General features: G+C 37.6%; 1 protein-coding gene across 23 annotated transcripts in view; it reads left to right on the top strand.

The window, feature by feature from the left end:
* Positions 1-27,497, top strand: part of DLG2 (discs large MAGUK scaffold protein 2) — a 1,053,560-nt gene that overhangs the window by 501,193 nt on the left and 524,870 nt on the right. For 2 of the 23 annotated variants that reach the window (XM_074816372.1, XM_074816368.1), the window contains exon 1: positions 20,168-20,476. The exons of 19 other annotated variants lie outside the window; for them this stretch is intronic. In XM_074816372.1, coding sequence (XP_074672473.1) covers positions 20,399-20,476 — 78 coding nt within the window. In that variant the 5' untranslated portion in view covers positions 20,168-20,398. Of the gene's footprint in view, positions 1-20,167; positions 20,477-20,881; positions 20,956-27,497 lie in introns of those variants that run through there. 2 more of the 23 variants (XM_074816370.1, XM_074816367.1) reach the window with 2 other exon arrangements.

Raw genomic sequence — 27,497 nt, 5'->3', positions numbered from 1 at the left:
TTGCCTTTTGTTCTCGCCCTTGCACAAAAGGAGAGCGAGATTATTATATTAGTGCTTTCTATCTTCGCTTGGCCTAATGAAAAGCTTTCTCCTCTACTTACCTTCCATTGCTGTGTCCCAGGTCTCACCAAAGACAGACTATCTGTTCAGACACTAAATGTATTCCACCCCACCCAAGTGAATTCAGAACACATTTTAGGTAACATTTTGTATTTTCTTACTTTAATCCTCCTTAAACAGTTAGTGTCTCTTTTTCCTCGATATATAGTGCTGACCTTCTTTGTAGACAAAGATGAAACGATGAGAGGAAAGAAGGTGCTTCTTTTGAAAGAATTAAATAAACAAAGTTAAATAAACAGAAATAAGTAGAGTGAGAGAAAGATAAATGTTGCTGTAATGTTCCAGACACCGAGAGAAAAACAGTGTCTACCATTTACAGTGGTAATGGAGGAAGCCACCCCTTTCATTCTCTGTTTAAGTTCCTCCATTACATTTTGGGTTTTGGTGCATATCCTACATGTTAGCAAATTTACAGACAAGATACTGAACAGCTCTTCTAAAATTATATCTCAATTGTGCTGAACACTAGTGGATTTCAGAGATAAAAATGATAGTAATCAGAGAAAAGAAAGTTGATATAAAATTTAATATATTGTATAGATAAACCACCACCATTTGGCAGCTGAATATAAAGACAAATCTGAACTCCTTTGGGCCCTCTGTCAGCAAGAAATCTTTGCAGCTATATTTTATTCTAAAAATTATCCCTTGAAACCTTTTTAATAATTCCAGCAGTTATAACAAATTATGTTAAATTACAAAGTAGGCCTAAAGCATGATCCTAGAAGCCTCAAAATTCTGAATCTAGTTTAGGACATAAAAGTGTAGCTCTGGGAGAAAAAAGTATAGAATAAAGTGTAGGAATTAAAGTGTAATAAGATAAAAAAGAAGCCTGTGACTAGAAGATAGTTCTTTCACATGCTCTAAGTAGTCATCGTTTGTTTTTTTTTTTTTTTAGCATGCTAAAATCTTTGCATATGTTTTGGCTGGTTGAGAGGAACTTTCTGATCATTAAAAGCTAATTAATGAAGTTTAGTGAAAATGAAAGTTCTGCTGTCCTTTTTTCTGGAAAGCACTTCCTGGATTTTCAGTGTCATTTTTATAATTGACATGTATTTGCAACTTGAGAAACTTGTTATTTTTTTTTATTTAATGTTTATGATGGGTTTTGCAATTCCAGCACAGAAATCTTGTGCAGAAGTGTCCCAAATAACTGCACTGAAATGTGTCTTTGCTAAACTTTGCTGCTGGTGTTGGTGAGAAATCTGTTCTGTTGCTGTATTATTTACAGAGCTGTACTGCTGTTCTACACCATTCTCAAATGTCTTTCATTTTAAACTCTTCATTCTGGAATCACAAGTGCAAAACTCATACTTGCTTCATCTGTACTTTAGATTCCATTCTTATTTTCAGTTACTAATTTAAAATTAATCAACTGGGAGTAGGCCAGAAGGAAATTTATGTGATGAATGAATGGGTCTTTTTCTTGGTTTCTTTATTCTAAAATAAAAAAGGCTAAAAGGAAAAGGTGGAGGAGGTTTACAAATAACTTTGTATATGTCCTTGGAAATTTAAACAAATTATTATACATTATGTCTTTTAGATGTAATGAATAGTATAGAATCTTACCTCTCTTTTATTATATCAAGCAGTTTTAATCTGCATACTTTGAAAGGCTATATAGAGATCAGTAGTACCATTGTCTTTCAAATTGGTGAAACAAAGGCATGGAGTAGGAAAGGGAATGTCGCTCAACAATTTCATGGCTGAGCCAGCAGCTCAGCCCAGTCTCCTCAGTCCCTTTCAGTGCCCTAGCAGTTCTGTCCCATCACTATTATTCAGTCTTGTGCATAACAAAAGGATTGTTTTGTTCCAAAGTAAATTGTTTGCAACAAGTCAGAGATGCTTTAATAGGACAGCAGGACTTCAGACATGATGGATGAGTGCTGAAGGAGTCATGCTACCAGATGTTGATGGAAACTCGTCTATCCTAGCACTAGAGATTACGTATTGTCAGAGTGCCTAGTTTAGAAGTTTGCATAATTTGCAAGGCAGACTTTTTTGAAATCACGTCGACAAACTGCAAGCATTCTTCTAATGCAACTGTTAAACAGGAGAGGTCACCAACAACACTGAAAAGGTAGAGGTTCTCAACACTTACTTCACCTCTGTATTTAGCAGTACTGTTGGTCCCCAGGCCTTGGGAACAAAAATCCGGGTTGATGCAAACACAGACCCACGTCAGTGAAGGAAGAGTTCATATGTGAACTATTACAGGAGCTTGACCCCTACAAATTGATGGGCCCTGACTTTATCCACACAAGGGTGTTAAGAGAGCTGGATGATGTTGTTGTGAGACTGCTCTTCATAACCTTTGAGAAGTCATGGATATTGGGGGATGTCCCAGAAGACTGGAAGAAGGCTAATGTCACCCCGATCTACAAGAAGGGCTTAAAGGAGGATCCAGGAAATTATAGGCCCATCAGTTTTACTTCAATCCCTGGAAATGCTATGGAACAAATCTTCCTGAGGGCTATCACAAATCAAATTAAGCACTTGATTGGGAATGATTCACCAGGGGCAAATTATGCTTCACAAACCTGATCGCCTTCTATGACAAAGTAACCTGCTCAGTTGATGTGGGGCGAGTGGTGGACATTGTCTACCTGGAATTCTTCAAGGCTTTTGGTACGGTTCCCCACAGCCTCCTCCTAGAGAAACTGGTGCATTACGGTCTAGACAAGTGGTCTGTGTGGTGGATGGGGAACTGGCTGACAGGCTGTGCCCAGACAATGGTAAATAGCTCCTTTTCAAACTGGCAACCTGTCACAAGTGGGGTCCCCCAGGGATTGATATTGTGCCCAACACTGTTTAGTATCTTCAATAATGACTGGATAATGGGATCAAGTGTACCCTGATGAAGTTTGCTGATGATACCAACTGAGTCTAAACTGAGTGGACACTGAAGTGGACACTTTAGAATTCTATGATTCTATGATATTCTATGATTCTATGACTTAAATGTAGATCTCAAAAAGAAAAAAATCAAACCAGCAAAGGAGATATGTGATGGACTGTAATATTAAATACTTTCCATTGTGCGTGGGGATTTAAATGAGGGTTATGTTAGCACACTGATGAATTGCCCAGCTCTTCAGCATGCCTAGAGAAATAGCTGGGTGATGGTCACCCAAATTATAACAGAATACATAGCTAGCTGAGGTAGAACCAAGTAGTTTTTCATCTGTGTGCTATTCTGTGAACTCATAAAAAAACCTTCTAAGCCAAGAAAACATCATTTAAAAACTTGTGTGTAGACTGTAAGATCTATTGGCCAGGCCCTAGTAAGGAGATCTGCTGATGGAGAGAGATTGCTCTTTAAGACAGCTCTCAATGAGAAGGGTGTTAGGAAGAGAGGAGAATGGGTTTGCGTCATGCTGTGGACTTTAACAGATTGCTTTCCAACTGCCTAGCACAAGCAGAGCAATTGCTAGCATGTAGCATGTAGTGAAGATGGATATGTACCATACTGCCTGGCAAGCATACAAGCAAATAATTGTATCAGCAAGCAAGAAACATGATTTTGATCTCTAAAGCAAGGAGGCAAATGAGGAAATAATTTTAGTTTTTATTTAGGCTGACCTAAAAGATTACTTCAGTATATTTTCTCCACTTGCTATATCCTGTCTACCTACAGGGGTTTTTTAGATATAAATTAAAGACTCAGAAACTCTTTTATTGAAATTACTTTATCAGAGAAAAATATTTGGGTTTGGATGCTTGCTTTCAATTCTGTTTGCAGAACTGGGTTCAGACTGACACATTTTTTTCCTGTCAAATCTTTCTCTGATTTCTGGAATTAATACATAACTTCTAGCATTAATGCATAATAGATTCCTGCACTTTGCATCTTTCAGATCAAGTTTGCATTTTAATACTAAATCAGGGTGTGAGTTAATAAAGTGCAGTGGCGTCCAACTTAACTATTTCATTGCCTTCTGCAGATACGTCTATTAAAAAATATCAGGCATTAAAATAACATAAATCAAAACTAATAACCTTCACTAAGATATCTTTAATATACCCTTTAAGGTAATGTATAACATCATGAAGTCTAACATGGCAGAAAAATGTAGTCTGAAGTCCTGACGCTGCACTAACTCTTCTTATTCATAGTGCATGTGTGAAATGAATGTTAATATTGGAAATATGTTTGGTATTGGCATGTTTTACAATTCCTTCCTTGTATCATAGAAGAGAAAGCTCTATGGGCATTATTCAGCTCAGTGGGGAAAAAAATGTCTTATGAAATTTTAAAGTGATACATTTGGGGATGGTAGAGTAGTCTGGCAGCACATTAATCTTTACAAGGGTTATCTGTCCCAGGTGGAAAATGCATGATAAGGTGCAATCCTTTTAAATCTCCTGGAACTTTATGGACAGGAAGGAGGGTGAATTTTTAAACCACCAACTTTTTGTAGAACTTTAATTCCTAAATATTGTGACCAAGGACTAACTTTAAATGGGTCTATCCCTGGGTATTGTCAAGTAGCATCTTCAAATTTGTGATTACACTTGCAGCCAGAGACTCTGGCTAAGAAATCAAATATACTATCTGAAACAAACTGTAGGCATGACATGCTTTAGCAATAAGGAAGGGTTATGATGATGGTCCTGTATAAGAAAAGCTCTTTTTCTTAAATAGTTACTGTAAAGTCTAGCAGAATTACAGATAAAGTTGGAAGATGACATGTGTGTGGTAGTGCATGGCCCCATACCACGAATGTATAGTTTGACTTTTAAAAAGATCTTTGCATATATTTAAAGTACACTGGGATGATCCAATGTCTCTCTTGACTTAACTGAGAATCTGCATCTGTGGAACATAAACCCAAATATTTTCAATTCAACCTTTTAGAAAGCCAGTAGAAGTAAGAGGCAAAAAAGTATACCAAGACTAAGATGTCTTTGAATGCCACCAATCTTATTAAATCAAATGTTCTTCTGAATGTTACTCTTAACTATCATAACTAATTATACAGAAGGAATATAATTACATATTCCTGTCTGTCAACTCATGAAAAAACACAAGTGAACATTTTCTGTTCAGTAGTACAGGATGTTTACAAATGCTATGTCAAGGCATGATTTACCTGATTTTTAGACATCTAAAACTTATGTTTCTCAGTCCAAGCTCAATATCACAGGTCCCATGATAGTCAGTGGCAAAAAGTAGACACGTTGCTGGTTTTGTGTGATGGTTAGTCTGAGATTATGTGAGAAGTGATGAAGCACTCTCAGAAATCCCAGGAGCTCTGCACTGACAGGAGACAGAGCTTAGAGTGAAGCCCGTAGGTGCTGATGAATTTTTAGGGATGATGCAACCTACATCAGGTCCCAAACTGGCAATTAGGAAGGATGTACTGCAGGGAGTAGCACATAGAAGGAGCTGACTGCTTTGAAGCAAAACAGGGTTTGATTATTCAGGGAGCCACAGCACCTGAAAGAATCTTGGTCGAGGGGTAAATCGCACAATTTATGATAGCTAATGCCTTTGCAAAAATTTCTGAAAATTATTTTGCAGCTACAGCTTAAAATCTCCATCTCTACTATGTAATGCTGAGATCATTTGAATAACTGTAAAGATACCCAGAATAATTTGAGCCAAATAAGAGCTATTCTGGCTTCTCCTTTCAAAAACATAACAGACAACAACAGAAAACAAGTAGCAGCTCTCTGGTCATGGCAATTTTCCCAGTATCATCTGTGAGTGGCAGCTCTACCGTAGTGCTTGAACAGCACTGCAGAGCAGGAGGTACTGACCTTCCCAAATAATTATGAGTTTTTACGGAAGGGAGAGATCAGGAAATGTGCCTATAGCAAGGCCAGTATAACATACTAAACTGACATTGCTTTGTTTGGAATTGGTGCCAAACGGCCAAACTTGGTAAAACTATTTTCTTTTTTGATGCAGTGCTGTATCTATGTCTCTGTGAGTGTGTGTGTGATCCAGGGGTTGACCAGGCATATTACTGGGGGAATCTCTATAATCAAAACATTTTAAAATGTTAGTGTTTATTTAGCAGGCATAAACTTATTTAAGTTTTTAACTTATTTCTGGCTGTTTTGGGGTGGTGTTTCTTTTGGTTTTGGGGGGTTTTATTCTGTCAGCTTTTTTGCTTTAGCCCAGGTAAATATGAGTCGGTTGTGTTTGAGTTTTTATATCTTCACATATTCTGTTTTATTCATAGCATTGCATTTTGAGAGAAGCAGAAAAATATACTCTATGCAGTCAATAATAAAAGTGTACTATCAACGCAAAGGAATGGCCCCTCACCTGTTCTTGGATTAATGCTTTATGTCATGGTGAAGAAATATCGAAGGAAGACTCCCTCTGGTTCTGCATCATACACATAAAAGATTCTCTCATAAACTAAAAACCTCTGACGTACAATGAGATGCTTAAAAAATGCTTGAAGAGTGACAGATTTTTTATGAATTATGTATGTGGTACTGATTTTTTTTTGTAAACAACTTGGTATATGTTTTGTTGCATTTCAGAAAGTTGCCTAATTCCTACTTCACAAAAATAATTATTGGTTAAGTCTTATCGCGTAGAAGTACAAGAAAAGGAGTTTTAGGGGAAAAAATGCCAGATAACCGTCTTCCAGCTGTTGTGACATATCTATGCTTGAGTGAGATGGGGAATAAGGGTAATGAGAGCAGGTTGAAAGGAATAACCCTATGTTCCGTTTGTACCAAGCAGAAAGACATTATAAATGAAAAATAAATAAATAAGAAAGAAAGAGAAAGTGAGGGGGGACACTGACAATTTCAGATAGGTAATCAAAGACAAGAGAGCACAGTGTGTAGATTCATCGCAAGTTTGTTTTGCATGGATGGGTTTGACAGAGAATTAATACACATCAACCTACCTCTGTAGAAAGCTACATACTGTGTTTCATACAACTAATATGCTACCTGTGACCCTAATGACAGAGGACTAAAGAAAAGAGAAACACAGCAAATGAACATGGATGCCCTCCTAGAGATGCTCTGAATTAATAGAGTTCAATGACTGGGGAAAATTGTTCATATTATAGCAGTGCCAGCAGCTGTCAGCTAGGACTGGTTAGCAGAATAATGTTCTGGCATGAAATATAGTAGAAAATAGTAGCAATCTATAATATTAATTGAAAGGTTAAGAAAATAACAGTGAGATGGAGAAGGAAATAAAGTCACAGTAGCTTGAGACTGTGTCTACAGTCAAAGCTTTCGCACAGTGAGGGTATACAGAAAATGTTTTGGTTTTCAGTATTAAGCATTTTCTGAATGACTGCCAGATAGAAGTTTCCTTTAAAAAAAAAAAAAAAAAATTAAAAATCCAGCTTATGCATCATACTCAAAGACTACAAAGCAGTTCCGTTGTGTCCAGAGTACAGAACCAGCAGCCTCCATAGAGGAGTGCCTCTTGGAAAACTTCAAATGTTTTTGAGTTTTTAAAAAAATATTCAAGTTATTATCCAGACTGACACCTGGTATTGCTAACACTTTATTCAACAATGCATTGTGAAAGGTCATGACATCTATCTTGTGCAGTAACTTAGAAAATAAAGTGACTAACAACTGCATATCTGACACACCCCAGTCTTTGGCCTTCTCTCTTTCCACTCCTATTGCCCTAGTTATCTTGCCAGACTGTCTGTAAATGTGTCTTGGAGACAGATTGCTGTTACATGTTGGCTCAGCTATTTTATCCTCATTTTCTTCAAATCTTTTTGTCTGAGGATGCATATATTCGCTCCTGAATGTTGCCAAATATAAGCATTTGAGAAGCTGATAGAAGATCTGGGCTAGTTATGAATGAGGCTATTTATTTAATATGACATTTTTAGTCGCTAAATCACATACACGTAAATAAGCATAAATCCATAAATTGCCTAGGCATCTTGGACAGGCAAGCCACTTACATTTCTGATTCCCAAAGCAAAATTGATATTTATTAATCAACCTGTCTGCCTCTGTAATAAACTCCTGTAGCTCTCAGTGTGTGGCCTCATACAATGTTTTGTAAAAATATGCTCCTCCCTAAGAGATTTAGACCAGCTGTTAAGTAAGCCAGCTGAACAGTTCTGCTCAGTTGCAGTCTAATTAGACTTATGAACATTACTGAATTTTTGCTTTTCAAATCTGGTAGATATAATGCTTCAGTTCATATTAAAAAATGTGATATAGAATCTGTGTTGCTTCTCCAGAAATGTTCTATCATATGTGTGGATTAAAAGTTGGATTTTTGAAAATAATACTAATGTATATCCTAACACAGATGTAGGTAATTATTTAATCACAAAAAATATGTGCATGCTTATGGGAAAAATGGTGTCATTTAGATTATTTAATACCACGGACTATGGTCACAGCTGAGCAAAAGATAAATTGCTAGTTCTTGCATAGCTTCTTCTCTTCATGCAGGATAAATTACATCAGAGTTAAGTTCCAGAATCAGTATTTATTTATAAATGAATTCAGGGCTTTTATGGTTGTCAATTTTTATTTTCATTGACCTGTGGTACACTTCTAAAGTACTTTCACATGTATCGACAAGCCTAATTAAGTGAAAGATATTACTTTTTGTAGCTTTCTGAAGTATTTTAGACTTTCTGCTTTTTAAAGAAGTGTGGTTGGATGAATCAAACGTGTGTGACTTTTGCACCCTACAGTTAGACCTTTCTTCCCAACGGAAGAAGTATTTGTAGATTATTTGGCTGGTGGTGACAATAGCTAGATATGTTTTAAATGCCTAAATCATTTAGGCAAAGTCCATTTTTTTATCATTGTATCCAATACTATCTGGAATGTGGAAATAATCAGACTCCCTGTTTGTTCCAAGTGCATACGCATTCTTTTATAAATTATTGTACAGTGACTAAAATTCTGAAATACACTTAAGCAGAAGAACAGAGGCTCTGCTAGAGTCAAATGAGAGAGAAAAAATGCCATTCATTAGGCAAAACTCCCATTTAAATCAGTGGAAGAAGAGAATTTAACTCTTAGGAATTATAAAGTGGTTGGTTGGTTTGTTTGAAGTGAAACATCCTACAGACCATCCCAGGTATAACTATACCATCCTATGTATAACTGTCTATTTCTTGATATTATTACTGGGAAAATTGTGGTGCCTAATATCAATCAACTGCAACTTTTACAGTAGCAAAAGTCACATTAGGAACATACTGAATTTAAAACAATAATGTTATATAATATGATGGTGTTTTAGAGTCATATTTTACTTATAATCCTGATTTTAAAACCTGCCCAAGAAGGACACATAAGTAAAACAGTTATTAAAAATTATATTCAATAACATTTTAAGACTCTATTAGTTGCTCCGATTAGAGCTTATCAATGCACATAAAGCAAACGGACCAGATGTTTAAATGTATCTCAGATTATACTATATCAGCTTTAACAGCCTCCTTCGCACTATGCATAGAAAAGCATTGTGGAAAATTACCTCACTTTCTGAGGGCCAGAACTTTGCAAGTAGTTTGTAATTTATTTTGTCATCTTGGGCTTTCAAAGGGTGTACACCACCTCGTAATTTTGGACCACTTTCAACTTAAGTGACTTTGTTTACCTATATTTCAAGCATTGCTTGAAATTGCTTTCTTTTTCAGTCTCTTGAATTGGCATTTATAATGTAGTTTGCCTTGCTGCTACTCCATGTTCAGTGCTTGTGTAACTGAAAACGCAGGTTTTTCTCAGCAAGGCACATTGCACATTCCTAAATGTACAGCTGTGGAGGCTGAAACCTAGGCTATGTGCCCTGTCCTAGAAACAGCAGAAATCGTGACTTATAAAGTACTGTCTGGTATTCTGTATCTCTTTGCATGGGCAAAGAAATGCAAGATTTAACATGTAACATTTATCTATCATATATTGCTTGGGATGTGCACTGAGCATGAGGTCAGAGCCAAAGGATTAGCATGTTCTTTCATACACTTGTTCTGATGGAAATCCCATAGGTAGGAATAGCCATGTTTTGCTACTGAGTTGTTGCCTTGAGGTATACTGAGGTAATGCATTTGTGTTGTCATGTTCTGTCCTGAGCTTTAATGGTGATTTATTGTTCATAATAGATGAGATAATCAAAAGGTATATTGCTTTAGTCCTCTTCAGACTGAGACCATCTGAGACTGGAAGATTATGCTGCCTGCTTATCTCATCTTTAAATCACAACAAATTACCAATATATTTGTGGAATGCATTTGCAATCTACCATCTCTTTGTTGTCTTCCTACAGCATTACTGTAGGCAGAGTCTTCTCAGGTAAGTGAGTATTACTTAATCTGTTATTTTTAAGGAACTACAAAAGCATGAATGCTTATTATGTACTTGAAAGGGGAGGCTTGAAAGCAAGAAATAGACATGTTAGAGAGCATTTGAACAAAACAGTTTTGGCAGTGGGATGTACTTAACTGATGAAAATAATGACTGTGGGAGTGTTAGGCAGGTTAGTGCGAGGTAGGCAGGCAACTGGAAGAAGTCCCCTCATTATCCGTTGTATATGTATCCGAGGCTTGCTGTAATAAGGATCTGATCTGGATCAGGGCTGAGGCTCACCATAACCCAGACCAACTACTATCATTAATTACAAGACTAGTAGGTTGTAACAACCAGCAGTATCTGGGAGCCTGAGCCTGCTAGGATAAGGCACTACTTAGAAGCCTGGGCCCTTTTATCACTTTTAGCTTCACTGAACCTTTCAAGACTTTGAATGGCAAGGAGGAGGAAAGTGGAGAGAACAGATTGTTTCTCTTAAGATCAATCAGAGTTCCCCTCCAATGCTGGGAATGGGATTTTGGCACATTGCTCATTATTTAATTCTCTTGGCTGGAAGCAGGAAGCATTTTAGAGCTTTTGGTTCAGTTCACTATCTAGCTGGCTCCCCTAGAGCCATATAACAAATAACTACAGTCCTTGGAGATGCTTGTTCTGGTGCATCACTGTGTGGAGGGCAAAGATGAGTTGTGAAATTCTGGGTATATTAAATCTTTTATGTGTTTAGCTGTGGGGAGTGGTGGAGAAACAGTCTTTCGTTCAACTTTCATTCTGCTTCTGGGAGGTCTAGGCATGAAATATGGTGCTTACCAGTATACATGAAAAATGAGCAGCAGTTAATTGCTTGCTTTTGTGGTACTTTCTCTCCTTATGATGCTTTTCTAAAAGTTCACATAAGTTCATTCTAGCATCTTCACAGTGTCTGGGTGACATGTGACAAGACAACCAATGTGCCTGGCTTGGCAAAAATCAATTTGCAGAAAAGTGTGGGAGAATCTCTTAGGCGGCTAGATGTATGAATCAAAAGAAAGTATTTCCAGTGAGATGTACAGAACAGAAATTTTTAAAATATCTGTTGACTGGGATCCCAAGGGAAAGTTAAATGTAAATGTAATTTAGACAGCAGTATTGACAGCCCTGGAGAAGGCTGAAATGTTCTGATTTTTGATGAAAAAGAAAGATAAATATTTTGACAATTTCAAGGAACACTTTCTCAATTTTCTAGTGGTTAGAGAGCTCAAAAAGTTTCTGTTTTCTTGAAACACTCAGATTAAATTTAAAAACTTCAAAGTGCTTGAAAAGATGCTATTTTTTATTGTTGTCCTAAAAAGCTATAACAATTTTTCTTGATTTTCTTTGATCAACTCTAGTCTGTCTGTTATCAAAGTATATCCCACTAGCCATATGCTGCCTCAATTCTTCCTCTGGTTTTCAAAGTGCCAAAATCCTCTGCAATGAAAAATTTCCCTCTACAACTGTGTTTCTCATACTTGTCCTAAGGAATGGGAGTAACATGGACTGGGGTTGCACTTGAACGGTACTGATTTAGCAAACATGATATAACAAACTTTCTCTTATCCTTTTTTAGCCTATAAATAATTAATTATTTAACTGAAATATGTTTTAGACAGGTATACCTACATTTTATATTTTAATATTTGCTACATATTTTTCTGCTTCTGAAGATCTTCTCATAGGTGTAAGAAGAATAACTTCTTGTCCTTGACCTCATATTCCTTTACAGTACTTTTCTCTTTCCGGTCAAAATGGGTATAACACCACTTTTTATTACTGTTATTGCTAAAATGGACCTTTTCATGTGTCACATTACAGTGAAGCATTTGTGTAATCAGTTTTGTTACGGACTCACACAGACCTTTCAGCAGAATTCTGTACAGTTCTGTACCAACCAGTGTGGGGGTAAATGCTCTCTTTTTCTATAATGCTCTCTATCACATTACTTCACATTTGTTAATACTTTTATCTTTAGACTGTCCCAGTGCGGTAGAGCATTATTCTTTTCATTTTAAGAGTGAGCAGCTGGCTTGCAAAGAATAATTAAGCTCATGCAGAAGAACTGTAGCAGAATGAAGGCAGAAAAGCTGATGCCTGTCTGCTGTGGTTTGGGCTGTCCTCTCTCTGATTTGCTAGAGCAACAGAAATGTGGTGAGTCAGGTCCAGAAGCATGGAGACCTCTTCCTTGTCTCTGCCCATAGGAAACAAGAATTGCAGCCAGTCCTGGATAAAGACTTGTTTACCATTGATACTGTTGTTTACCATCTGCTACTGGTAGCAGATCATCTTATATTTGGAGGGATTATGTAGAACCTCTTCCTCTGTATTTCTTTTTTGCATTTTAGCAAGAATGCATTGCTTTTTTAAACCTGTGTCCAGCACCTAATGTGTTCAGCAATGTTGTTCTTAATGATTTGCCTCTGAAATGACTTAGCTTCTGAACTGATATTGAACTGTAGGGCCCTCTCCCCATGAGCTGTGAAGATCACAGCCTAGGAAAGCTGAGGACAGAGGTAAAGAGCAAGAATTGAAATTAAAAGCGGCAGAAGTCATTTATCTGTTGTATTTGTTTGTCCTCCACATGTGGGTTATGTTCTCTAACAAGCGTTAAAAAGCCAGGTCGGAGCTCTGGAGGAGGGGGGTGACAGGGGCTATGCAGGTAGGGGATGGCTCAGCCAACAGCAGAATATGGCTAGAGAGACTCACAGGTGGGAGTGAGGAACTGCTGCTTTGGCAGAGGCCTGGGAGAGCGACCAGAGGCAGCCCAGCCTCTGAGCTGACAGAGAGCTATGCTGCGTGGGCTCAATCCATACAGGTATACATGTGCCTTGCCTGCAAGGAGGTGGTGGCATGTAGTTTGCAGCTATCCTGTTTGATCTTGTCACTTGTAATTCTTTAATGTTTCATAGTTCAATGAAACCTGCTTCTTGTGCATGAGGGTTTTCTGGAGAGCTTGGTGTAAGGACAAGGGCTAGGCACATTCACCTCAAACTGTTAAATGACGCTGGGTCAAAGGAGGCCATGTGTTTTACTGATACAGTGGCTATAATTCGTGGTGATTCTGCTTAAGCTGACTTTTTAATTTTGCTCTTGGGGCTGATAAAGTGAAAGTGAGATTTAAGGAGGGCTTTGAAAGAGAAGGCAGCTTGTAATCAGCCAAGAATAAAATAATGTTTATGATAGGATGATATATATTCCCATGCTTGTGCCTGCAATTGTTTTTGGGGGTTCTTTTGTGATTAGAAGTGAGATGAACAGCTCATTAAAGGCTGCATCACTTGATGTTGCTAAAAAAAGATCATATGGAAGAGATAGATCTTAGTGGTCTTTGTGGGTAGGTAAATGGACGTTGCCAGCCCTCCTGCTCCTTGCCTGCTCTGGACAGACAGAAAGCTGTGACTGGCACAGGTCTGAGTTACGGAGAGTGTACGCCACCTCTGCTTGGCTTTGGCCATGGCAAACTCTGTGGCCATGTGCTGGGAGAGAGGAGATTTGGGCTCCCAGGCAGGGTGTAGATTCTCTGATTTCCTGTATGGCTCTTGCCAAATCATTTCTTTGTGCCTTACCTCATCCCTTTTGGAAACAGAGATTAATATTCCACCATCACACAGAGTTATTCGTAAGTACAAAGAAAACAAAAGTACTTAAATACTACAGGATGGGAGGCATATACACAGTGCTGTAATATAAGTGTTTCCACACTGGATTCAGTTTTGGTCAGGATTGTATTTGGCAAGTCCCTTGCAAAATGCACTGGTGACACACATAAGCACTGCTTGCAATGCGCGATTCCTTCTTTCTTTTTCCCTCCCCAAGGATAAATTTTGTAGTTATATTATTTCCTGTGGGAGTACTTGCCATGCAAATACATAACTGTACTACAGACACTGTGCTTTGATTTGATACAAGAATCTGAGCAGCATAATGGCACATCTGAGGATTTTATACACCATTTTGGTTGTGATTTCTTAACATAGCAGAAAGAAACTTAAAAATTTCTATCAGAAAGGGGAAGCAGAAAACAATTTGTGCTGAACTAGGGACAAAGACAAGAATTAAGTGGCATTTTTCAAGTTTTTATTTATTTTTAAGACTGCTAATCGTTGTTATATTACTTATGTGACTCACTAGTTTCCTATGCACCAGCAGAAACTAGAGTGGAAAATCAATTTCTAAAATCAAAATTAAGTACAGTAATTAGGTTTGTCTCTATTCCAAGGCTGAACAAATAAAAGAGGAAAAAGAACTGCCTAAATTTAAAACATTGTCTCTTATGCCATTATATTCTAAAGTGCTAGAATACCTCTTTGTGTTCAGGGATGTGCTGAATTTCAGTGTTTAGCATAGGACTTATTTAATTTCCATTTCTTCCCACAGTTAAAGCTCTATTTCATTCAGTTATGTAGCACACCACCTCATCCTCTCTTCTCCTGATGCGTTGCACCACATGTAGCAGGTTGAGTGCCATCTACCACATCAAATAATAGAAGAGTAAAAAAACAGATGTGATAATTGCATGGTAGAGGGCAGGTACACTATTTCTGGGGCCTCACACTTAAAGGAGATCCACAGGAGGAAATGTTTGCATTATATTTCTTGACTGCTCTGGAGTCCTGTGACACTTTGTACGTGATTCTTCATGCCCTCTGCTAGAAGACAGTTCTGCCATACATTGGAAAAGGTGACAGGGGAGATGTCTGCATGCAGTGTCTTGTGTTTTAAGGGGAAATTAGACCTGGGGCAAACTTGTAATGTCACCGCTGGGTTTCTGAAAGCATAGTTTCTAAAGAGAAAAGACTTGGCACAAGAAATATTAACGGAGCAGAAAAATTTACATTGGAAGAGACGAGCATGAACCTCTGCCATCCTTAATATACAGCATTTCGTTTTCACTTTTTTTTTTTTCCATTTGTATCTCATCTTCCTTCATCTTCTGCCTTTTTTTTTTTTCCCCCTTCTCTGCAACATTTCTTTGTCAGGATATGTGACTCTTTCAGAATCACTACGGTCTATTCCAGCCATTGATTTAGGTGCTCCAAGGAAGCATTTAGCTTTTAAGAAACCCAGATTTCCTCATCTTTAAAATTCAGGCCTAAGTGATAAAATTTTTAAAATTGTATTATGAAAAAAATAATTGTTATGAAACATTATAACTGGTAGAAAATGTCAGAAGTAGAAACACATACTTGGCACTGGTGAGACCGCTCCTCAAATACTGTGTTCAGTTTTGAGTCCCTCACTACAATAAAGACATTGAGGTTCTGGAGCATGTCCAAAAAAGGGAAATGAGGCTGGTGAAGGACCTAGAGCACAAGTCCTGTGAGGAGCTGAGGGAACCGGGGTTGATTAGCGTGGAGAAATGGAGTTCTCTACAACTACCTGAAAGGAGGTTGTAGTGAGGTAGATGTTGGTCTCTTCCCCCAGTAACAAGCAATAGGATGAGAGGAAATGGCCTCAAGTTGCACCAGGGGATATTAGGAAAAATTTCTTCACTGAAATGGTTGTCAAGCACTGGAACAGGTTGTCCAAGGAAGTGGTTGAGTTACCATCCTGGAGGTATTTAAAAGACGTGTAGATGTGGTGCTTAGGGACATGGTTTAGCGGTGGACTTGGCAGTGTGAGGTTAATGGTTGGACCTGATGGTCTTAAGGGCCTTTTCCAACCTAAATAATTCTATGGTTCTATTCTATGATAATCTTTCACCTGTATTGTAACTGCAACGGAGTAGGTTCTGCCCTGGCCAAAAGAGAAGTCAGAATGGGTTTTGGTGGTGCCAACTTGGGTAACTACCCCTTGTGTAAGAGTGGCCATGGGTTTCCTGTAAGAATACTGTCTGTTGCAATAGGAGGAGGAACATTTGTCCATTTGCCTCTGTTTATAGCAAAGAATGAAAAATCAGGTCCTTACAAAACCTTGGGACTTCCATCTACTTTAACAACTGTAAGGTCTGAATGCCTAAAATTTATATCTTCTGGATGGAGTAGCAGACGTTAAGGTTCCTGCCTTTCCTAGTATACTGGTCATTAAATAATATGTCTTGGCATCATGTAACTGCGTAAGATAATTAGTTGTGTTGGGGATGGGAAATGATTGCTTGTACAGTCAAGCCAAATCAATATATGTTGTTGCCTAGTACTATAAAAGAAAAAGCTACCTACCTTAGTTTCACATAATCAGCTCTGTTCCTGTACCCACAGTTGTGCCGAGTGTTAACATATAAACCTTGAAGTGAAGTGATTGTTCTAAATCTTTGGTATTTCATTTTTAACTTGTTCCATCTCCTGTTCATTTCACTGGAAACAGAGTTCTGCAAACCCTAAATGACTAATCTTTTCATCTGTCTTCCTATTCTTACAAGAAAGGCATTATTTATGACTGAATTGTATTTGTATTTTAAATGGCCCTGTCATCACATTTTATGACTACTGCATGTATATATTCAGATAGAGGTAGGAGAGAAACAGGATCTACGGCTAACATCTATCTTCACCACAGGTGTGTGAGGGGGAGGTTGACACCCCACGTGTGCACTGTGAGAAGTTATCCCTTAACAAGAGAAGATTAATGCCCCATCTAAAGCTAAGCTGCATTTCTTCCCATGTGCTGCTTAAGTAAAATAGCAATGTTAAAATTGAAAGAGGCAGCTGACCGTCAGACATACTGGTGATACTCAGTGCATACAAACAGTTGGCAAGGTGTTTGAAACAACCATCTGTTTCGGTATTGAGCATCAATTGCCATTGCTTGCAATGTTGGGAAGCCATGTCATAAAAATAATAGAAGTCAACACCATAGTTGCTTTATGCTTATACCCACGTGTCCACCTGTGGTAAGACCAATTCTTCTCATCGAGGCACAAGAATGTAATTTAATGTATACTATAGATGTGGTTTGGTTTACTGAAAACCGCCCACTCATTCGCAGCAAGAAGCCCCTTGTAAAATTTGCTCTTAACTGATTATCTCCTGTCTGCGATAATATTGCTGCTCAATTGCATGCATCTCTCTGCCCTTGTAATGTAGCACTTCAGTGAGCAAGCTAAAGTACATATTACTCCTGTGAGCAGACAGCAGCTGGGAGCTCCAATTCTTCTTCTAAAGCAGCTCGGCTTGTAGCACTTCTGTAAAATGCAGGCTTCGTTATGGTTACAGTAAAATATTAATAATCATAAAATCCCTGGGTACCAGTACAGACCTAATAAACCTGCTATTGACAATGTATGGCAGACTGCTGCATGATGGAGCTGTAAGAAAATGGCTTGTAGTCTGGCCATTGCTATATTGTAGGGTTTGGATAGCTCTGCAAATGTATGCAAATAGTTAAAATGCATTTCTGATTAGAATCAGAATTAGGTATTTGGAGAGATTTATCCTTCCTGATCTAACATTTTCAGTGGGTGGAGAAAATTACCTCCCTATTGCTTTGTCATTATTTCTTAAATGAACAATGTATTCTATTTTTTTTTCCTTTAAGTGGGATGAATTGTGGCTTTTTATTGCTCCCTATTTTTCCTGAATAAATAGTTCAGTAAAGCTGCTAATGTTGATGATAGAAGTCATAAAAAGGAGGTTTTATTGTTTAATGAGTGTTTCCTTCGATTTTCTCAGCAGCTAAATATACATAAGTCTATATAAATAGTTGCTTGAGAGAATGTACCCGGTTTTGGTTGTAGTGCAATGATTTCAAATTATACTTATTCTCTTCATAAAAGCATGGGAGCAAAGTGGGAGAGGTGTTCTACTGTTTATGCATATAATACATAAGATTATTTTTTTTCCTGTTCTTTTAACTTTAATATTTATAAGTGTTGGTTAAGCTGTGCAATGATGTTGCTTCTCTTTTTCTGCACTTTTTTTTTTCCCATCCATGTTTCCTTATAGGGATATCCTAGCTAGAAACAAGATCTCTGATTTCTTCCTAAATTTTTCAGGCCATCTTTCTTCCTTCTCCTCCCTTCCCTCCATTATAAGGCACTCTGTCATCCCACAAATGTGGAGAGTGGTGTGAGTCTGCTATGTGGCGTAATAAAGGTTTTGCACCTTGGAGAATCCATCTTACTATCAGTCCAGAGTTCACAGAATCACAGAATTGTCTAGGTTGGAAAAGACCTTGAAGATCATCCAGTCCAACCATCAACCCAACATTAACAGTTCAGAGAGTTGGAGTGGTGTTATGGACAGATAGCTCTTCTGTATCAGTCATACTCTAGATGAGACATGATTTTACTCTGCCTTGTGGTCTTACAACTTTCTTACTGACAGGATTAACTAAATGTCTGAATTGGAAGTAATTAGAAACTATTCTCTTCCCAGAAATATTCCCAGTTGCCAAACATTTTTTCAGAAGGCTTTAGATGTCAAGCAAAACCCAAACATATACCCTGGAGTTTCCTTGACAAAAAAGCCACTATCTAAGAATTTCAGTTTAGTTAACCAATTTACCATTTTAAAATGTGTTGAAGGAATTTTTTGAACTCGTTATAATCTTAACAGAATTGAGCAGTATATGCCTTCAGGCTCAGAGCTTGGGCAATGCCAACCAGCTCCTGTATCTTGGATGTTCTGCACAAGTTTTAAGTGGGAGTGGAATATTTTCCCTTTCAAATTCATGCACCCTGGAGAAAATAATTTCAGCCATTCTCTGAAAATCCTGGGGCAGAAAAGGTATTTGCTTGGCCCCAAGAGCCCTATAGAAGATTGCTATGACTGTATTTCCTTTGCTGTGCATCTATTAATTTTGATTTGCTCTTTACCACAAAATAGCAGAGCAGAAATTATTCTTGCATGTATGCATCCGCAATGAGATCCTGCATGCAGGACAGCAGTGGTTCTCCCACATGTTGGTATCTCCACAGTTGTAGGTGGGAGGGCAAGGGGCAGGATTTGTCCTATAATACAAAGTACTATGAGATACAGTACATAGTCATAAACCCTGTAAGGTTACAGCTTTGATAGTGCCTCTGGCTGGGAGGAACATCTGGTTCGTCATATGTCTAGAGCCAAAAGGGTATGTTTCTGCTTATTGTTTAGAGATTATAACTGAAGAGACGTGCAGGGGTTAAACCTGAAGTATGTGACAAAAGGAAAATAGTACATTGCTGTTTCACTGCAAAATTAGGTGTTCATAAGCACTTCTCAACTCCTGATGTAAAATAACTTGCAATTAAAGGAAGAGGAAAAAACAAGTTTAGGTAGGGCAGAAATTAAAGATTTATTTGGAAAAAAAAGATGTCAGTTTTCTATTTCATGGAGCTATTATCAAAGAAAAAAGGAAGTCCTTGAGTGAATCTTAAATCCTTCAGCTAGGCATGTATGACATCAGCAAGTGAACTGAACAGCTATGGTATCTTTCTGTTGCGAACTGAAACTAGGGAAAAATATCTCTGAATAGATCCCAAACCACCAGAACAAAGTAAAATCCATTTTCCTTTCTCATCTTAATTGCAGTGAAACACGTAAAACACCTGTTCCTTCACCTTAACAGTTAATATACATTTCTATTTTTGGCACTTCTGTACCCCTCTCCTTTCCTGCAGTGCTGTGTATCTCATATTTGAACTGCTGCTGCTTCTGTTGCATGCTGGCAAATCGAAGAGAACCAAGGAGTTAAATTTCAGAACAGGAGAAGAGGAGGTGAGCTGTCTGCTACAGTAGTTTACTGCAGCTTCCTTTCATACTGACACATATGTAGTTTGTGGTGACAGTGCTAAAGAACTGCAGACAGGCACTTAGCAGACTGGATGTGAGCTGGATGCAAAGATGCCTCACCCTGGACTTCCTGCTGGCAGTATGTAAATACACCTGCAGACTGGCCACACTGGGTGGTTTTTTTTTTTTTCAGAAGGCAGCATGAGAGGACCTGACAAAGCAACAGCATAGTTGAGAGACCTTAACCAGCATTAGATTTGTATCTCAGTTGTGGGGGAAGTTTTTTGGTATTTTTTTGTGCGCTGCATATTCAGACTGAAATCTTCATCACTACAATGTTTGCCTCTATCTGGTATGCCAAGAAGCTGGGACGCAGGTTTGTGCATAACGCCAGGAAAGCAAAAACAGAGAAGGTATGTTCCTAGTGGGAATATAAAGCCTTATGTCTCATGCAAGCTGCCTGCTGGCATCCTGTTGTGTGTCTGGTTAGCTTTTTTTAATACCCTGAAAAACGATCTATTGCTATTCATGATTTCACGCAAGAATCGTTGACTACTTTGCATATTATTAAATACCGGGGAGAAGATCCTTTCAAAAGTCTTTATGCCCTCTTTTATTTATTTTTTTTGCAAGATAAACAGCTGTACATCTGATATGTTGTGTGTTAAGGGAGCACTCCAGTGAACTTGTTGCTGTGCTGCATTATTTTTACTAGTACAGTATTAGGCTCTTAAACAACCATTGATTGTTTGCTGCTTGTATATTTTTTCTAGTGTGGGACTAATGGGAGTGTAATAACATGTTAAGAATTTATAATATTTGGGAATTTTGTTTCATGATACTTGTTGAAACTGTGCTGCAGCATGGATCCCTTTTATTTAAAAAGATACAGGTATGTAAAAATGGTCAGTACTATCTTTCAGTATTTTCTTCTCAAAAAATTTAACTATGTTTAACCAGCTGTTTTCTGGAGGTTCTTGTAGGTAAGATTCTTGTGCCTTCTTTCTCCATGAGCAAAACTTAAGCTGTTTTAGAATTTGCAGTAATGATAATTGGGGGTTATCAAGGCAATTGCCTTTTGTTCTAAATATAGAAAGCATTTAGTTAGTAGACCCGCATTCCAGTTTTGACTTAATTAACATACAAACCATTTTCAAAATGGGACTAATTCCTCTTTCATAAACTCAGCATTAGACTGGGGGAAAAAACTTCAATGTAATGTTATAAAGTTACCTCATTAGTCTGGTAATGATGGCTTCCTCTTCTTGCTGTCTTTGATGTAAGTCAACAAATTTATAAATGGGTTGCTTTATTATTTCTTTGGTATGTCTTATGCTGCGTAATACAGCCACCAATCCACTAAGTGATTGTCCATTGCCTGAATTCCTCTGTAACTGGAAAAGCTCTTCACCTAGAGAAAATGATCAGCAAAAATACATTATATTTATGGTTGAGGAGGAGATAATGGGCAGCGATTTGCTTTTTCTGCAAAATATTCCCAGTAGTTAAAAAGGTGATGTGTGGTAATTTTGGAATTGAAACATCCAAGCCATTGGGAAGTTGTCCAAATAATAATGATTTATATATTTCACATCATATGCATGAGGGAAAATAGAAATGCAGATAGCTATACATGGGACTGTCAAACTTTCTTTGTTGTTAATCATATTTCAACAAAGAGGGGATCATATGAACTCTCCTGCTGTTTGTGTGTTGCTATGGGAGGAAAAAAAGTTGCAGACTGGATCTTGGTTAGTCCTGAGGGGCTCCCTCCAGAGGAACATTTGCTTTCAGGCTTCCTCCAAGACAACAGAGGCAGGATGAGTGGACACATTCCACTCCTGACACAGTGGGGCTCACTCAGCAGCTTTAAAAACAGATTTAGTATGGGTTGTTTAAAGCGTGTATGTGTATAGATTATTCCAATAACCTTGAAAAAATTCATAAAACAGTGCCAGAGTATTCACTAAGAAAATACATTCTTCTCTATAGAGTCTTGTAACAGAGACTAAAAAAATGCTTTAAAAATATTGTCTCTTTTTCTCTTTGTCTTAAGGTATTTGAAATATTTCTGTATAAATCTATTATAATACTACTTATTCAGCTCTATAGGACTTACAAAATAATCAAGACAGCTGAGGTCTGTGCTATTCAAGCTTTGAAGCCATACCTCATAATTTTTAGAGAAAAGCTTTCTTTGAATGTTTTTTGAACATGCTACTAGCATATTTGCAAGGGAATTTTATTTTTGCCAGAAGACAGTAAGTATGCAAGAAAACATCTCATAAAATGATAACTTAAAGTGTCTTATATCAAAAATAAAATTTCTTTCTTGGAGCTTTATTCCACAGTCAGGGTTCACTTTTAATTTTTTTTTGTTTGTTTGTTTCCATAAATCAATGGTGTACTCCAGCAAAGGCAGAAAATCCCATTCGTAGCAGGATGCTATTTCAATAAGTGCTATTGATGATTGGAAGCTGATCAACACTGACATCTTCAGTACAATACCTTGATAACAGGAGAACACAGATATGAAAACAGGTCTATCAAATAGCAAATTAAAAATAACATTTAGCTGCATGGCTTGTTTTCGTTTAGTCTTTTCTTGTTTAATGGTTGAACAATCAAATTATTATGCCGTTTTACCTTACATATTTTTTTCTGGAATAATAATTAGCTTTTTCTCTGTGTGCATGATCTGAATTAAATGTTTTCTTAATGTGCTTTTGGAGGTAATAATATACAGCAATAATTTCTGATAGACTATGTGTGCAAAAAGAGTTTCTTGCAGATAAAATCTGGATAGCAGGGATCAGAAGAGTATGGCTCCATAAAGTATTTTTCTATTATGCTTAGCTTCTTTGGATGAGTACAAGTCAAGAATTTTTTTTAAGAAGCATTTCTAAGAAACATAAATTTTCTATAAGCCTATTTGTTTTCTTAGGAACAGGGAGAAAACTGGGGGGTGACATGACAGGAGAGGGTTATAGCATGGACTCATGTGCGCACACACATATGCACAAGCTGATAGTGTGGTTGCTTAAAATGTCAGAACTTTGGGCCGGAATTGTGCACAGGACTTGAACTTAGATCTCCCAGGTGACTGTTTAGAGGAGCAGAGTTTCCAAGGTGCAAAACAGAGCATGCAGTGCCAGGGGGTGCATGCAAAGGCAAGGAAAAGGATGGTGATTGGGGCAGTCCTTTGTGGGAAGATCTAAGAAGGCATTGATGTGACAGTGTGGTGCTCCTCTGTGTGTGCTGTGCACCTGCATGAGGGTGTCTGGTTGTGGTGATGTGGGTGGGCTTGGCCCCCCGTGTCTCCAGAGCTCCCCATCTTTTCCTACACTCCCATCCCCATACCTCCTGATACCTCCCAGCTCCTCATCTCCCCATATCTGAATATGGCAGACCCTGCTTGTTCTTGATACTGTGAGCCCTGCAGAATTGCAGCCCGAGGACTAGGGGGTCTCAGGAGCCAGAACTTGGCCTGTGCTGGAGAAGCTATTTTTGGGCTTGGTGAAAGGCAAAGGTAAAGGGTACTAGTAAGTGGCAAAGAGTTGGGAGACCAAAGGGTGGAGGTGGACTTGTTCTCATTAAGACCTGTGGTAGCTCCTGGGGCTGGTTTTCTTATCTCCGTAACCAGTACCTGCTGTTGAGTGCCAGCACTGCCTCTCCTGGCCTGCATTTCCAGTCCTTGTTTCCCCTCCAGCCTGGCATTTCCGTGGAGACTGTGGTCATGTGAGTCGCACTCTGTGGTAGGGCACTGTCTCATTGACTCCCACACAAAACTTAAGGACTTCATGGTAGATATTAGGCTCCTAAAACCCAGACACGAACTGTTAAAATTTCATCTGGAGAGTAGAGAAAACATCTGGGAAGAACTAGATGAACAGCAGCCTTAGGTGGTGATAACGATAAACATGGTGATAACGATACTTTCAAGTTAAGTAGTGTGCATCAGCATTGTTATTTGAATCATATTTTTATGATATATTGAAAAGCCTTAATTCAGAAATGGAACAAAATGTTTTTAAAAACCTTAAAACTTAAAAAAATGAAACTCTTTTTTTCCAACCAGTCCTGGCTAAAACTTCTTTTCTCTATAAGTAAAATGGGATAATGCCTATTAATTGCTCTTAATGTTCTCATTTTGCCAGGGAAAATTCAAGCATGTCAGAGTTCCTTATACTTTACTTTTTTTATTAGACTGGATCATAAACTCTTTCCAGCAAATATTTCAGTTGTTATCTACAAGTTCTATCTCAATTTGGTTGTCTTGGCTTCATTGCTACTGTTACTCTTGCCCTCAAGTAGCGAGATATTTAGTGCACAGGAAATGCTGCCACTAATACTGCCTGAAAACAACCAAACTCCTTTCAAGTCAGCTCTGCTCTTACCTGGTTTATTAAAGTTATTAAAATGCTTTGAGTTTGTCACATGAAAGAATTATTGCTGTAAGAGTAAACGTGATCATTTGAACATCGGAACTAGAATAACTTAAGGCAAAGATTGATGTCTTGAATTTTTCTCATTAAACCACAATCAAGCAGAAATCAAGATATGTTAACTGCATGTGGTTATGCTATAAAAATAAGTGCTCTAAATGATTGGAAGAGGTACAGAAAAGTAACTGAGCAATTAATCATGTTGTTCTGAGAGGGTAAGCTAAAGCAGTGTGAAAAAGCTTCTGATAATGCTTCACTATATTGATAGAATTTGGGTTTCAAGGTTCAGTATTAAAAGTGAGGAAAGACTTGCCAAAGTCACCCTATCATTTAATTTCAATGGGGAAGTTGAATACTGTTTTTACTGCTTGTTCAGAAATGGGACATGTTTCAACCATGAGACCCAAATTATAAACACTGTTAGAATTAGTCATGTTGTTGAGTTTTTACATCTGAAGACAACAATCACTTTAAAATGAGGTTTCTCCTTGTGCGTTATTTTTGGGAGCAAAACATCAGGTAAAGTGTTTAAATGAGTTGACCTTCACCATCCTTTTGCAGAATAACATTGTTAGAATTCTTTTTCTAGCTTTTAAATACCAGAGTGCTCATATGGTGATACCGGTTCTAAGAACTGATGTCCTGTATTCGTAAATATATGGTTTACCCCAGAAAGTTTAGTTCATCATTCCTGTTTTCCTCATTTATTTATTTTATAATTCAAGATAGAAGCAATTTAACTTTTAAAAATGGGTGTATTTATAATGATACAAATAGCATGCTGTTTCTGGACTCTCAGTTGTAAATAAAAATAAAGATTACCCATAAGCAACATTCACAAACTGAACAGTATCATTTTAAGTGAGTAGTTTTAAATTTAATGTAGTGCAGACTTGATAAGTAGAACATAGCCCAGCAGACATTTTTCCATTCTGTGTGCCTGTGTTTAGAGCTGTTTCAGGAAAATAGAGTATCTTTGGTAGACTGTCAGCCTACAATGAAATATTTGCAAAAAGACAGGAAAATTTGCCTTACGAGGTTAACAAAAGTGGGTGTGTAAGAAAAAAAATGTCTGTAAATGCAGGCTTATTAATCATTTTTCTGACAGTGTCCTGACAATAGCAACAATTAACTCTTCATGTTAGGATGATGCTTGATATCTAGATCATTCTCATATCTGTATTTTAATTTAGCTAATTGCAGAGTAGGCTGTTCTAGGCTATGTATTCTTGTTTCATTTTTACTTTGTTTACAAGTAGCTGCCCAGCAATCTAATTTGAAAGAGATAAGCAGTTCACTTGAAACAGTAATTACTCACAACATAGAATAGAAACTATGTGATTAAGAAATCATAACACATAATACCAGATAAACACATTTTTCCATACATTAGTTTTAGATATATATAATTCCAAACAAGATGAACTCTCTCTTTCCTTCAATATTTGCATGTATACCTTAAATTTCTTAACAAGTGCTCTCTTTCAAACCAGAGTTTACCAAATTATTTCCAGTCCACTGGGATTCCGACGAAGTGATAAAACTTGCAGGTCTAGTTATTGCCTTGGCTAAAGGTGAAATGACTTCTTCGCTAAGGGACATCTCCTGCAGCTGCCAAATGCTGTAAGGGCGGATGGATAGTTCACTTGTGTTTGGGCAAAGGAGGGCCCACATTGACCAGATTCAATGGGATGACAAAAGTACATCACTTATTTGTAGAACTACCTGTTCGAACAGATACTGGAGATATCTCAGACCCCTGGAGGAATCTTTTCAAATGGACTTTGTAAGTGCTCTATTTTACAGTTTTATGGAGAGATCTTATCTTTTCACACATAACTGTGTGGAGAAAAATATGTGAGTGTTCCTGTATTCAGAGCTCGTTGTGCTTTTTGCCTTAGCACAGCTGCAATTCTAAGACATTTTCTTATATTGTGATTTAATCCAGAAACATAGCTACTCAACTCCTTCCCCCCCCCCCCCCCCTTTTTATTTGCAGTTGGTTATAATCCCATATGTGCAATGATTAATATATAACAGTAGGGATAAGCTGCTTAAGTAGAGATTTATTATGCTTATAACTCACTTCCCCCTCACAATCATATTAATAATAATAATAAATAAATTCAACTAATCTTGAAAAAATGCAAGAGTGATGTTTTAAAATAAGATACTGATCAACAGTAAACTACTGAAGTTAATCCTTTGCAATCCTTTATTTCAAAGTAATCTTTTTCTTTTTTTCATCTGTGAGGGATTTTGCTCTTATTTTGCTCGCCCATTCCATCTGCATAGGCCCAGCACCTACCTATAGCAATTAATGAGCAATAAGGCAGACTCCTGCTTTAAATTAGTTTTTGTTCATTGAAGACATATCTGTTAATCAGCCATAGGTCAACTCTTTGTAAAGAACAGAATATCTTCTCTCTTTTGCGCCAATTTAATCTAAGAGGACTCTAAATTAATCTTAGCTGGCTGCCATACACTGACGATGCCGCTTCTCTTTCCCCCACGCATTGTCATTCTGGCATACACACTGCTGTATGTATTTGCCTGTCAGGTACAACAAGGTCTTTAATTCATGATCCATAGGTGTCTACGGTACGTCACTTAAAACGGTTTTTCCTTTATTGATTTAGCCAGTGTTGTGCTCATCTTAGAAACGGGTTAAGTAACTTTTCCAGTTAAATTTCATGGTGTTTTTGGACAGACAGGAAGACATTCAGAAGACAACTGCCACACTGATGGTTGTGTTAATTGCTACTCTGAATGCTCATGCTGTGACTCAAATGGAATCAGTTTGGGTCTACTTCTAATGAATAAGTGGGTTTATTATCATAGGGTACAAGCTACTCTGTTTTTTCAAAGAAAAAATTTTTCTCAATTTCTGTTTCCTGTTTTCATTCAGTAAATAATTTATCATCTCACCCTTGTTTTGTTTTGTTTTGTTTTTTTTTAAGAGAAAAGTAGTATATCTACTGTATTTGTA

Source organism: Strix aluco, chromosome 2 (genome assembly GCF_031877795.1).
Source record: "Strix aluco isolate bStrAlu1 chromosome 2, bStrAlu1.hap1, whole genome shotgun sequence".
In the NCBI taxonomy this organism is placed as follows: domain Eukaryota; kingdom Metazoa; phylum Chordata; class Aves; order Strigiformes; family Strigidae; genus Strix; species Strix aluco.
This window is presented reverse-complemented; position numbering and strand designations above follow the sequence as displayed.